Source organism: Stegostoma tigrinum, chromosome 8, assembly GCF_030684315.1.
Source record: "Stegostoma tigrinum isolate sSteTig4 chromosome 8, sSteTig4.hap1, whole genome shotgun sequence".
Classification (NCBI taxonomy): Eukaryota; Metazoa; Chordata; class Chondrichthyes; order Orectolobiformes; family Stegostomatidae; genus Stegostoma; species Stegostoma tigrinum.
In genome coordinates this window covers 34,025,216-34,038,774 of record NC_081361.1, presented here as the reverse complement: position 1 = coordinate 34,038,774, position 13,559 = coordinate 34,025,216, and the positions used below count along the sequence as shown (strand labels likewise).

The window sequence follows — 13,559 nt, the reverse complement described above, 5'->3', positions numbered from 1 at the left end:
GAGAGAAGAAAGGAAGCACCATTTCATTTTCAGCCTCGTATGTTGTCATATTTGTGCAAATAAGCCATAAATTTACAGTAAGGGTATAACTGATATTGTGGTGGGACAGTACCTGTTTTAATCTGGAACCATGAAGAGCAGCCCCATTCCTTTTGGCTTCTTAATTGGATATGGTAAGAGTTTTTTTTTCGTCATCTGGCTTGCTAATTCCAGTGGTCGCTTTCAAAATGACTATACAAAATGTACATTTAGTAGGTGTGAAAATTAGCCTGTCGCAGTAAAAAATGAAGTGGCTTTACCTTGTGTAAGATCTTTAAGCAATCCATATTCCCACCAAAGTAAAATATTTTATACAAACTTGTGTATTTTCAGTTTGAATAGCTTCGTTTACAAGGGAACCTAGTTTAATGTATACCCAAGAAATTTGTAACCAGACATACTTGAATTCTGCAGTTTTGATTGAAACTTTGAGATCCTGGGCCTGAAATAGAGCAGAGCATTCAAGAGTCCACTGACAGCACTTAGTATGTCCAAATTCAGTTCCACCTGAAAATTAGACATCTTCAAAATTATGCCAGGCATTCAAGCATGGATTTCATTCTCCCAGTGTTGCATCATGGCCCACCTTTCCCTTCCCTCGAGGCAATAGCCAGATGTCGTAGTAATACGGCTGGAATTGTTGGCTTTTGCCTTCATTACTCTCCTGAAACTGACACCATCCTCTGGAGTCCTCATGTCTAACATTAAATACACAAAACTAGGAGTTGTCAGCAATACAGTGCTTCTGCAGAGGGTGCACTATTGAAGTCCCAAGAATCCAGCCATTAGAAATCACTGAACTGACTAAAATATTCCCATTTGTGCTATGTTTCCACGATAATAATCCTCAAAGTTCTACCTTGTTAAGTGACATGTAGTCTGATTGTAGCGTAAATCTATAATGGATAAAAGGTCTATGAACGGATATGAAAAGCCTGACTGCACCTATAAAACAAAACTAATTTGAAGTTTATGCCATTTCAGTAGTATGTTAACCCCATATATATGCCCTGATTAATTTTTTTGCTCTGTTTAAAGTTTCTCATTTAATTAAAAATTACTTGATAGCTTGCAGTTTGAAATGGGGGTGGGAAAAATCCTTCAGCGTGTTAGACTGCTTATCTTACTGCTAGATATCTGAAAATTGCTTGCATTGGTCACAATGAACACTTGGTTTTTTCAGTTTTGTTGCCGACTGTGAAATCCAGGCCATGGTATTTGTCGCTCCTTAGTAGCAAAACCTTTTCTTGGTTAATCTTGAATGAATGTTACGGTATTGTGAGATGATATCAGGTTTGTATGACAAAATTGTAACAGGTGTTTATTCCAGTTCTTGAATTCCGCATCACCACAGTGAGAACTGAAACATCAGGAGAATTTTTCAAAAAGTCACTGTTGCTGTGAACGTCATAGCAGCCTGTTAGAGCTGCATTGGCACAAGTGTTGGGGCAATTAAATTATCCAGATTAGAAATAATACCAGAAGTTTCTTTCCTCTTAATTTGTTCTTACAACATTGCTTGAAGAATGCAGGACAAAAAGTGCCAACAAAATGTCTTTTCTCAACCATACTCAAGTTCTATGATACCAAATGTCTTGATATTTAAGCTTTAAGATGACAATTGCAGTTTTGGACTGAAAAAATTTAGCTTTGGATTGACATTTCATGTCATGTTGTGATAGGGTTAGCATTAGGATTGTCCAAAATTTGTCTGCCAGTGTTGTGTATTTCATATAAACTCATCCAATTTTGCCTTTTCCTTAATAAAAAAAACTATATTTTAAAACATTCTTAAAATACAGCATCATTATACCAGAAAAAACTCGTCCACAATTTTTATAGGATTAATAATCTGACTGAACCATTTTGATTACATTTGGGACTTTTGCTCTGATCTAAATGTTTCCATTTTATTCTGTCTAGGCAAACAGTTCTGCCATCATTGATTCCATTTTTGCAAGTAAAGATATGGTATACTCGGCAATCCCAGTTTATCACCTCAGAGATGTCATCAAAAGGTTAATTATACTTATTAAGCATCTTGAACATTTACAATTTTTTTCTGATAATTGATTAATATTTCTTATATCCACAACAAGCTTTTACATGCACATACATTTATCTAAGGTTATTTGAGGACCAGAATTGTTGGGTGTATAAATGAAAAAAGGAGTGTAAGGGAGTTCGAAAGCTTAATAGAACTACTACTGGTGTTTGTTTAGCCAGAGTTTTAATTTTCACAAGCATTCACAGTGGGCAAATTAGTATCACAATGTATCTTTTTAACTATCCTGTACATAAAACATCCCAATCCTTCACAATCACTGAAATATTTGAAATGCAGTAATTTGTTGATAATTAGGCAAGCAGCATTATCTCAAATGGGTGATAAATACATTAATGTAAAGAAAGGGCTTACTGTTGTGTTTGAACTTCTGATTGAATTGCAGTTGCTCTACTTTATAGCAGTTTGTCAGCCTAGATTATGTGCTCAATAACTGGGGTGGGTTTATTATGCAGAACTTTTTAAACACTCTGGTGACAATGCTACCATTGTCACCCTTATTTCACCCTAAATTGATTTGTTATTTCAGATACAATAAGAACTTCAAGTGAAGTTATTGTATGTAAATTTTACATTTACCATTAAATCACAAGCAAAGGAAGATTTCGTTGTCAGGATTTTCAAACATACCATTTAAAATCTAAGCATATTGCTTCAGGAATGTGGCCAACATTTGCATGATCTCAATCTATTGCCAAAATATACTTCCAAAATGGATGCTTAAGTTGCAAACCTATCATACATTTAAATATTCTCTTGGGTTTGGTAGTATTTGTCACTCCAATGATGGGCATGAACTACAATAGTCTAGAACTGATTGTACCATAGGATATCCCTGAGTAATGATAGATCCTTTAAAAATTGAACTGGATGTTGTGTCCTGTGAGCCCTTACTCTGCTGTTCCAGTTCTCTTCAAGGCAGACTGAAAATAAACATTTGGTCAGACAAGATAACAAAGTGTGGAGCTGGATGAACACAGCAGGCCAAGCAGCATCTCAGGAGCACAAAACCTGACATTTTGGGCCTAGACCCTTCATCAGAGAGGGGGATGGGGAGAGGGTTCTGGAATAAATAGGGAGCGGGGTGGAGGCGGACTGAAGATGGAGAGAAAAGACGATAGGTGGAGAGGAGAGTATAGGTGGGGAGGTAGGGAGGGGATAGGTCAGTCCAGGGAAGATGGACAGGTCAAGGAGGTAGGATGAAGTTAGTAGGTAGGAAATGGAGGTGCGGCTTGGGGTGGGAGGAGGGGATGGGTGAGAGGAAGAACAGGTTAGGGACGCAGAGACAGGCTGGGCTGGTTTTGGGATGCAGTGGGGGGAGGGGACGAACTGGGCTGGTTGTGGGATGCGGTGGGGGAAGGGGAGATTTTGAAGCTGGTGAAGCCCACATTGATACCATTGGGCTGCAGGGTTCCCAAGCGGAATATGAGTTGCTGTTCCTGCAACCTTCGGGTGGCATCCTGGTGACACTGCAGGAGGCCCATGATGGACATGTCATCTGAAGAATGGGAGGGGGGAGTTAAAATGGTTCGCGACTGGGAGGTGCAGTTGTTTATTGCGAACCGAGCGAAGGTGTTCTGCAAAGTGGCCCCCAAGCCTCCGCTTGGTTTCCCCAATGTAGAGGAAGTCACACCGGGTACATTGGATACAGTATACCACATTGGCGGATGTGCAGGTGAACCCCTGCTTAATAAGGAAAGTCATCTTGGGGCCTGGGCTGGGGGTCAGGGAGGAGGTGTGGGGGCAAGTGTAGCACTTACTGCGGTTGCAGGGGAAGGTGCTGGGTGTGGTGGGGTTGGAGGGCAGTGTGGAGTGAACAAAGGGAGTCACGGAGAGAGTGGTCTCTCCGGAAGGCAGACAAGGGTGGGGATGGAAAAATGTCTTGGGTGGTGGGGTCAGATTGTAGATGGCGGAAGTGTTGGAGGATGATGCGTTGTATCCGGAGGTTGGTGGGGTGGTGTGTGAGAATGAAGGGGATCCTCTTTGGGCGGTTGTGGCGGGGGCGGGGTGTGAGGGATGTGTTGCGGGAAATGCGGGAGACGCGGTCAAGGGCGTTCTCGACCACTGCGGGGGAAAAGTTGCGGTCCTTGAAGAACTTGGACATCTGGGATGTGCGGGAGTGGAATGCCACATCCTGGGAGCAGAGGCGGCGGAGGAGGAATTGGGAACAGGTGATGGAATTTTTGCAGGAGGGTGGGTGGGAGGCGGTGTATTCTAGGTAGCTGTGGGAGTTGGTAGGCTTGAATTGGACATCAGTAACTAGCTGGTTGCCTGAGATGGTGACTAAGATGTCTGGGAAGGTGAGGGATGTGTTGGAGATGTCCCAGGTGAACTTGAGGTTGGGGTGGAAGGTGTTGGTGAAGTGGATGAACTGTTTGAGCTCCTCTGGGGAGCAAGAGGCGACGCCAATACAGTCATCAATGTAACGGAGGAAGAGGTGGGGTTTGGGGCCTGTGTAGGTGCGGAAGAGGGACTGTTCCAAGTAACCTACAAAGAGGCAGGCATAGCTGGGGCCCATGCGGGTGCCCATGGCCACCCTCTTTGTCTGTAGGAAGTGGGAGGAATCGAAAGAGAAGTTGTTGAGGGTAAGGACGAGTTCGGCTAGGCGGATGAGGGTGGCTGTAGAGGGGGACTGGTCAGGCCTGCGGGACAGGAAGAAGCGGAGGGCCTTGAGGCCATCTGCATGAGGAATACAGGTGGATAGGGACTGGACGTCCATGGTGAAAATGAGGTGTTGGGGACCAGGGAATTGAATGTTCTGGAGGAGGTGGAGGGGGTGGGTGGTGTCACGGATGTAGGTAGGGAGTTCCTAGACCAAAGGGGAGAAAATGGAGTCCAGATAGGTGGAGATGAGCTCGGTGGGGCAGGAACAGGCTGAGACAATGGTTCGACCAGGGCAGGCAGGTTTGTGGATTTTGGGAAGGAGATAGAAACGGGCCGTGCGGGGTTGGGGAATAATAAAGTTGGAGGCTGTGGGTGGGAGGTTCCCTGAGATGATGAGGTCATGAATGGTGTTGGAGATGATGGTTTGGTGCTCGGGGGTGGGGTCATGATCGATGGGGCGGTAGGAGATGGTGTCGGAGAGTTGGCGTTTGGCCTCGGCGATGTAGAGGTCAGTGCGCCATACTACCACTGCGCCACCCTTGTCTGCGGGTTTGATGGTGAGGTTGGGGTCAGACAAGTCTGAATACGAAAAATTAAACTAATTTAATAGACAGGAGGCAAACAACAACCGGAGGCAAACAACAACCAGAGTCCACTGCAACAAATTTACTTCGTTGAAAAATAGTAGATAATGAGTGGTATGCCTATCTGGAGGCTAACTTGTTATTTTTGGCTTCACTTTTGATCAACTTCTGATAGTTTAAAAAGTAGACTTCACAATCCTCTCAATGCTTCTGACTTGTAGCCAATTGTCTCATTTAAAAAGCCTGCATTGACGTCTCCAGAACAGGGATTTTCCAGTTGAGTTGGACTAGTCAGAGGAACAGTATGACACCTTTCGCCTGCAGAGATCTAAATGTACCTATTGTGACCAAAGTTGGAAAAGAGTGCACTGTTGCTCCAGTCCTGTAACCCATGGGTCACAACATAAAAGTAAAAGTATTTTTCTCAGCTACCAAAATGCTTAATTAAATATTTTATCTATATCAAAATTTAAATAAAAAGACCTCTCAATCATGTTAATTTAGAAAATTAATGATTCTTAATCAAACCAAAACTTACTTAATGCAGATGGAAACTGGCTAATGCACAGTCTATAAGATGCAAGTATAAATGTTTAACTTTCAAGAAAGGTAGTGTCACCTTAGCCTCAGACACCATAGGGCTGGCTACTCTTCCATTAAAGAACGACGACTGGTGTGTTTAACGTGAGCATCAGGATGTCTCAAGCGTCTGTCTTTTGTGGTAGCCTCTGCTGGTGCAGGATTGATCATGCACTGTTTGCATTATTCTGCATCGCTCTAAGTAACCCAGGAACATGCTCTGTCATACCAGGTAGAGAACAACACTTGTAGAACAAAGAACAAAGAAAATTACAGCACAGGAACAGGCCCTTCGGCCCTCCAAGCCTGCCCCAATCCAGATCCTCTGTCTCAACCTGTCATCTATTTTCTCAGGGTCTGTGTCCATTTGCTCCCTGCCCATCCATGTACCTGTCCAGATACATCTCAAAAGTCACTGACGTGTCAGCGTCTACCACCTCCACTGGCGACACGTTCCAATCGAGTCCCCCCCTTCTGGGAAAAAGCTTCTTGCTATCCACCTGTCTCTACCTCTCATGATTTTGTAGACCTCGATCAGGTTCACCCCCCAACCCGCCACCGAATCTCCATCTTTCTAATGAAAATAATCCTGATCTACTCAGTAGAGTTTGGCTTTCTGGAAGAACTCTTCAGCTGATGACTTTTACTGCTCAATGAGAAGAAAGATCAGATGTGGAATGCTCATGTCTTCTAATCCAATGGTCTGTTACTCTTAGAAAGGTCACTAAACATGTGGATATGCCACTGAAGTCCCAGCCAACACAGCTTGTTCAGGAAATGCGATATTGAGAAGTTCTTTCAATAACTTTGCAGGAAGAACAAATAGCTTTTACCCTAAGCTCTCAACCTGGTTTTTTTTTGTTCAGAAACAGGAGAGAGCAGCTGAGTAGTCCCTTCCTCCCACTTTTCTTTTACCCTAAGCTGAAGACCAGAACAAACTACAAAAATCTCCCAGCAGAAGATCTCCAACAAAAGGACATTTTTAAAATCATGGTTTTTAAGAAGCCTTGTGTTTCAAAAAAAAAATTTTATGTCCACAATGAACTCTTAATGACCTCTTAAAGAAACAATCCAAGGTTCTCCACCAAACTTGAAGTAAATCAATTTTTCTACTGTCCTTGAAAACACAAGTCTTAAAATCAGATATGCAATGTCTTCATAATCAAGTTATTAAACAGAGGCAAATTCATCATTGAAAATCCCACATTGTGATGGTTTGCATAAATAGCAGTTGTAACTTGCCAGAAAAGAACTCTTTCATAATACTTTCTCTTTGCTAAAGTGGTTTTTATTTTGACATAATAGCGTCAAGTCAGTATTAGATCTATTTTAATCTTAATGCAATGCTGTGTTTCAATATGGGAACAATTGGCTGGTAATTTAAATCGTATAGAAATTGTTTAGTTCTAATTTTCTTACAGAAACCAGGAGTCATAATAGAAATTTAAGAGTACATCACTGTGGATACAAGAAAATGATTGCAGCTTTATTAAATTATTTTTAAAAATTCAATTATGTGCTCTGTTTATGTATTTGACAATTTTTTTCATTTCTCCCAATATTTGTAGTATGCTTCACGATGATCCAGCACACAGAACTACAGCAGAACATGCTTTATACAACCCTTTCTTCAGCATTCCCTTTGGTATGTTCATTATTCTATATTTCACCTTTTTAAGAGGGAAAAGTCCAGAAGTGTACAATTTTTTTTTATAGAGAGGTGTAATGTTAGTTTACATGTTATACAAATAAATTGCGAGCTATATTAGAGCTGTGAAACCTGGAGATCTGATCTTTGTGTACCTTGTCTTTTTTATACATAGTTGGCACTGATGAACATATTGAAGAATGGTGGTAAAGTGAAGGAGGAAGGACCTGCTTCTCTATACAGATGTTTGAAAATGTCTTTGGTTCTATCTATGCTGCAGATTATATCAGGCACACAATAAGTAAAATTTCTAGCTGCAGTCTTCTGAACCAGTTTGCCTTTATAAAATACACAGTGTACATCAGTGCATTATTACAAAACCAAAATATACAATTCTCTGCTTCTCATTGATGTCCATTTTTACTAAGCAATGTCCTTTGCAAAGCTTCACAACAAATATTGTTTGAGATAGCTTTGCAGTTCCTTTTTCTTTTGGGATGAACCTTTGGACAGAGTTTCATTAAGTTGTTTAGCTGCAGTCTTTTTTTCCTGTTGTTGGGAAAATATAAAATTTTTCTTTTACATTTTTAGTTTTAGTTAACATTTGGGTAAAATGAGGTGTTTACTATGTTAATTTTTACTATCAGCACCACATATTGATGATTTGGTGACGCTTCCAACCCCAGTGTTGAGACTGCTCAATGTCATTGATGATAGCCATCTTCACTGTGAAGAATATGAAGGTCAGTTGGTATTACTTTTTCCACTTAGATCAGATATTTTCAAAACGATTACATAGTCTGGAAAGAAACAAGCTTTGACTTGGTTAGCTTCGATTGAGGTGACAAGATGGCTCAGTGGTCAGCACTACTGCCTCACAGAGCCAGGGACCTAGGTTTGATTCCACCCTTTGGCAAATGTCTGTGGAGTTTGCATGTTCTCCCCATGTCTGAATGGGTTTCCTCCAGATGCTCTGGTTTCCTCCCACAATCCAACGATGTGCGGTTAGATGCATTGGCCGTGCTACATTGCCCATAGTGTCCGAGGATGTACAGTCTAGGTGGGTTAGTCAAGGGAAATGCAGGGTCACAGGAATTGGCTAAGGGGCTGCATCTGGGTGGTGTGCTGTTTGGAGGGTTAGTGTGAACTTGATGGGTTGAATAGCCCGCTTCCATGCTGCAGCGATTCTATGAATATGTATTGTCTTTGTACATTATTGTATTTGAATTTAGTTTAAAACCCAGCTTGTTTTTCCAAACAGACGTTGTGGAAGATGTGAGGGAAGAATGTCAGAAGTTTGGACCAGTTATGTCTCTGCTTGTCCCAAAGGAGAATCCTGGTAAAGGACAGGTAAACATTTCCCCTGATGTTTGTCTGTTTCCTGTATTTTCAAAATACAGTAGTGTTACTCCTTGGGAAAAGTGTAATCTGAATGAGTTAAGAGCAGCTTGAGCCAGAGATTGAATGAATGCAGCACAGGTAGGACAGAGGACTGGAGAACCTTTCAGAATCGTGTGTCCCAGTGTATTTTTGTAGTGTAGGAAATGTAGCAGCCAGTTTGTAAACAGCAACTTTTCTGAGACCTTTTACATTCACCTGAGTGTCCAAATTGGACCTCTGTTTAACATCTCATTCAAAAGTCTGCATCTCAGAGTGCAGCACTCCCTTTGGGGTTTGATGTTATGTTTAAGCCCTAGAGTGGGAATTGAACTCTCAGCCTGTGACAGAGGCAACTCTTCCGTAGTTGTCACATAAATGTCTAAAGGTGTACATTGAGCAAACTTTAGCAGTTTTCTCTTCCCCTGGTACTTTCCATATCTTCAGTCAAATGACTGGTTAAATTTTACTGATGAACTCAACTATTGAGAATTGTACATTTTGATTTTTTTTAGTTTCACTTCTCAATTAACTCCTCTTTTTCAGATTCAGCAGTTTTGAATTCTGTTTCCTCCTCGTATTCTTATATTTATCAAGGTCACTCCTTCAGAATTAAATACTTAAAAAGTAGTCCTTTCAACGCTTGAATCTAACTGTGTTAATGACTTCTTAAAAAAACTCTCATCCTGGCCTAAGCCTTTTTCAAAAGGTCTGCACCATTTTAGATACAGTCTTCAGCCAATTTGATTCACTCCATATGTTATCAAGAAATGGCTGAAAGCACTAGTTTAGCAAAGACTGAGGTGACATCCCAACAGTAGTACTAAAGACTTGTACTTGAAATCAAGCAATGCCCCTAATCAAGCTTTTCCAGTATATAGGAATTTATACACTACTAAACACTAGGGTAAGAAATTTTTTGTTCAGCACTAACATATCAGTAAAATATAAAATAACAAGGTTTAGAACATAGAACAGAACAGCACAGTACAGGGCCCTTCAGCCTATGATGTTGTGCTGAACTTTTACCCTAAACCTAAGGTCTATCTAACCTCCACCCCTATCTTATATTATCATCCATATGCCTATTTAATAGCCGCTTAAATGCCCCTAATGAGGTCAATTCCACTACCCTCTCCGGCAATGCATTCCACGCCCCTACCACTCTGAGTAAGGAACCTACCTCTGACATCACCCCTATATCTACCTCCACTCACTTTAAAACTATGCCATCTTGTAATAGCTACCTCCATCCTAGGAAAAAGTCTGTGGCTGTCCACTCTATCTATACCTCTGATCATTTTGTACACCTCTATCAAATCATAATGTATTGGACAATGAATATTAATACTTAACATTTCACAAGTTGAGGAGTGCAAGATATACCAGTTCAACATATGTCATTCCAGTTTCCCATGAATCCTGGGACTTCTGGGTCTTCTCTTCCTGGTTCTCTGAATCTATGTCTTGCAGCATCTTTCAAGATTTTAATGCTAATATGCACTTAAACCTCTTTACAGTTTTAAGACTTCAAATCTTGTGGATCTCTTTGAAACCAAAAGCTCGCAATCCACCTTAGATGCTGATGTTTCTCATCAGCTTCAGTGGTTAAAATGGATTGTTTCTGTCTTGCTGTATTTCTAAGTGTATTTCGCTTGTCAATTTACTTAACCCTAATACTGATCTCCAGAAACTGGATTCTTGGGCAATCCTTAACTTGCGACGGTTGTTGAAGTCATAATTGGGTTCTAACTGTAACTCCTCAACGAAGATCAAGTAGCCATCGACTGCATTGTCCAGACAAGAGCTAACCTACTAGCAAGTACCCATTTGTAACTTTCTTTCTTGATTACTACTTCCTCTTCCTGAAACTAATAAAAGAGATCTCAATGATGCACCCTGTATTTACATGCTTTCTGCAAGTAGATTTTGCAATCTATGTCCCAAGTATGTGCACCTCTTTTTCGGCACACCCAATAAATAAGTAAAAAGTTGCAATGCATAACTGTTGAAAGAGCATTTAGAATTTGCCCCAGAACAATCTAGCCAATCAGTTTTGCCACCTTGGTATCCCTTCTAACTGCTAAACCTATTTTAATATTTTTTAATCCAGCTTTACAGATGTTATCAGACGTGTGATAACATGAATCTGGCCTCTTGGTTCAGAGGTAGGGACACTGCCACAGTACCCATGAGAACCCTTGTAAACAATTATTATATCTAAACAGGAGAAAATGAAATATCTAGTGCTGTGACTACCATTCTGGTCATAACTTCATTAATTTTCTTGAAGCTGTATCACAGAATTTGACATTTAAAGACTCACCAACTGTAAGACTCTTTGACAACATATCCTAACATTTATAAGTTAAACCAATAATACATAATTCTTAAGTCTTAATTTTTTGAACAATTTGATAACTTAAGCTTTATTAATTACACATCTGCTAAGGAGGTGAAATAAACATGTCTAGCTAACTGTGTCCCAGCAGTCTGCCCTTCTAAAAATGATAGATGTAATCAACAGTACTATCAAGCAGTAGTTTGAACAGCAATCACCTCATCACTGAGGCTCAGTTTGGGTTTTAAGGACCACCTGATTCTTGAACTCTTGAGCATGGGTATAGAACAACTTTCAGGCAGGAGGAATTGGTTTAGGGCTGCGTTTTGCCTTTCTGCCTCTGCCTTAGAGAACTAGAAAATGCTTGAAATTTTTAGCAACATTGGTAGAGAAGAGCAGTGTCATTGTTTCAGACTACTGACCTTTGAGCAACGATCAGGAGCTTCTCCACAGATTTCCCCACAAGGTTTGACACTGTATAGAGATTCCATTCGAGAAAGAATGATATTCAGACTTCATCCCCTTTATGTTTGAATTCAGACCCAGAAGCAGCTGTTGCTTCTGTTGATCTCCTTTCATGATAGGTAAAGTATTACTTCAACATAACAAACTCACTTGCCAGACTTGTTATCTGCTGGAAACCAGACCAGTACCATTGAGCAGGACCTATTCAAGTGCAACAATGGAATTGAAGTTGAGGCCAATGCAACCCATTTTTATCAATAATGTCCTTTTGCATTTATAGGCAAATCTACAGATTGCACACATATTCTTTCCCACCAGTATAAATGAATGTTCTACAGCAAATAGAGCAGCCGTCATTGTTGATACTGTACTCCAAATCGTGTTGCATGTTGCCCTCCTGAAGGAGATGATAACACATGGTCAGCAGTTTTTAAAAGTCCGTGGTCACATTGAGAGTTATTAATCTTGACCTTGAGTTTCGAAAGGGAGTCTCACCAGTGCAGATCTTTAGCATTATTATTGGGAATTAATGATCTTTTTGGACCAAATAATGGAAACAGGGCATGTTGAGAAAATCTGCCCTATGATGAAATCAATACACTGTAGCTTCTTTGAAAAATAAAACTATATTCACTTTAACTTGGTTAGTCATTCATTTTCCTGATACAAAATTTGCCAAACCCTAATGAAGCAGGCACCCTGATAATCTTGTGATCCTCCCTCACAGGAGTCACAAGACTCAGTGTTAACCGCTTTCTTACCACAGATGCTGCCAGACCTTTGAAACATCTCCAGCATCAGCTGTTCTTTGTCTTATGCTACCCTGATGATTTTTCCCATCAGTTCCTCAGGCTTTGTTGATCATGAAGTTCAACTGAATGCTTATTTACCAATCAGAAATCTGTTTTCGATTTCATAAACTATAATATATCCTGTTTATTAAAGGAGTCACTGGCTTGGAAAGAGAGCTGGTGTCAGACTAGCTATAAAAATATTTACTTTTATCAGATGAAAGACTGGAGAACTTCATACAGACAAAACTTGACTGCCTTCAAAGAGAAACACATGGCCTGTCGATTTTGTGCCTTTTGTACAATAATCTGCCCAGGCATTGAAGGTTGTGCTGAGGGGTACAATGAACAGAACAGACCATAGAACAGTCCAGCACAGTGCAGGCCCTTCGGCCCACGATGTTGTGCCAAATGTAGACCTTAGGATTATGGTAAATCTAACCTCCACCCCTACCTTATTACTATCGTCCATATGGCTATCTAATAGCCGCTTAAATGACCCTAATGAGGCCAATTCCACTACCCTGTCCAGCAATGCAGACGACTCTCTGAGTAAAGAACCTACCTCTGATGTCTCCCCTATATCTACCTCCACTCACTTTAAAACTACGTCCTCCTCGTAATAGCTATTTCCACCCTAGGAAAAAATCTCTGGCTGTCTGTTCTATCTATACCTCTGATCATTTTGTACACCTCTATCAAGTCACCTCTCATCCTTCATTGTTCTGAAGAGAAATGCCCTAGCGCTCTCGACCTTCCCTCCATTCCAGGCAACATCCTGGTAAAACTCCTCAGCACCTTTTCCAGCACTTCCACATCTTTCCTGTAATGAGGTGACCAGAACCGGACACAATACTCCAGATGTGGCCGAACCAGGCTTTTGTATAGCTGGAGCATAACCTTATGGCTCTTGAACTCAGTCTCTCTATTAGTGAAAGCTAACACACCATACGCCGCCTTAACAACTCTATCCACATGGGTGACAGCTTTCAGGGAACAGTGGACATGAATCCCAAGATCCCTCTGCCCCTCCACACTGCCCAGAATCTTTTGGTTAACCCTGTAT

The 13,559-nt window shown here is 41.0% G+C and overlaps 1 protein-coding gene across 1 annotated transcript in view; it reads left to right on the top strand.

Moving 5' to 3' along the window:
* uhmk1 (U2AF homology motif (UHM) kinase 1) overlaps nt 1–13,559 on the top strand; it is a 38,096-nt gene that overhangs the window by 13,234 nt on the left and 11,303 nt on the right. Inside the window, exons 4-7 of the mRNA XM_048540027.2 lie at nt 1,963–2,057; nt 7,440–7,516; nt 8,167–8,262; nt 8,781–8,869. Coding sequence (XP_048395984.1) covers nt 1,963–2,057; nt 7,440–7,516; nt 8,167–8,262; nt 8,781–8,869 — 357 coding nt within the window. The remainder of the gene's footprint in view (nt 1–1,962; nt 2,058–7,439; nt 7,517–8,166; nt 8,263–8,780; nt 8,870–13,559) is intronic.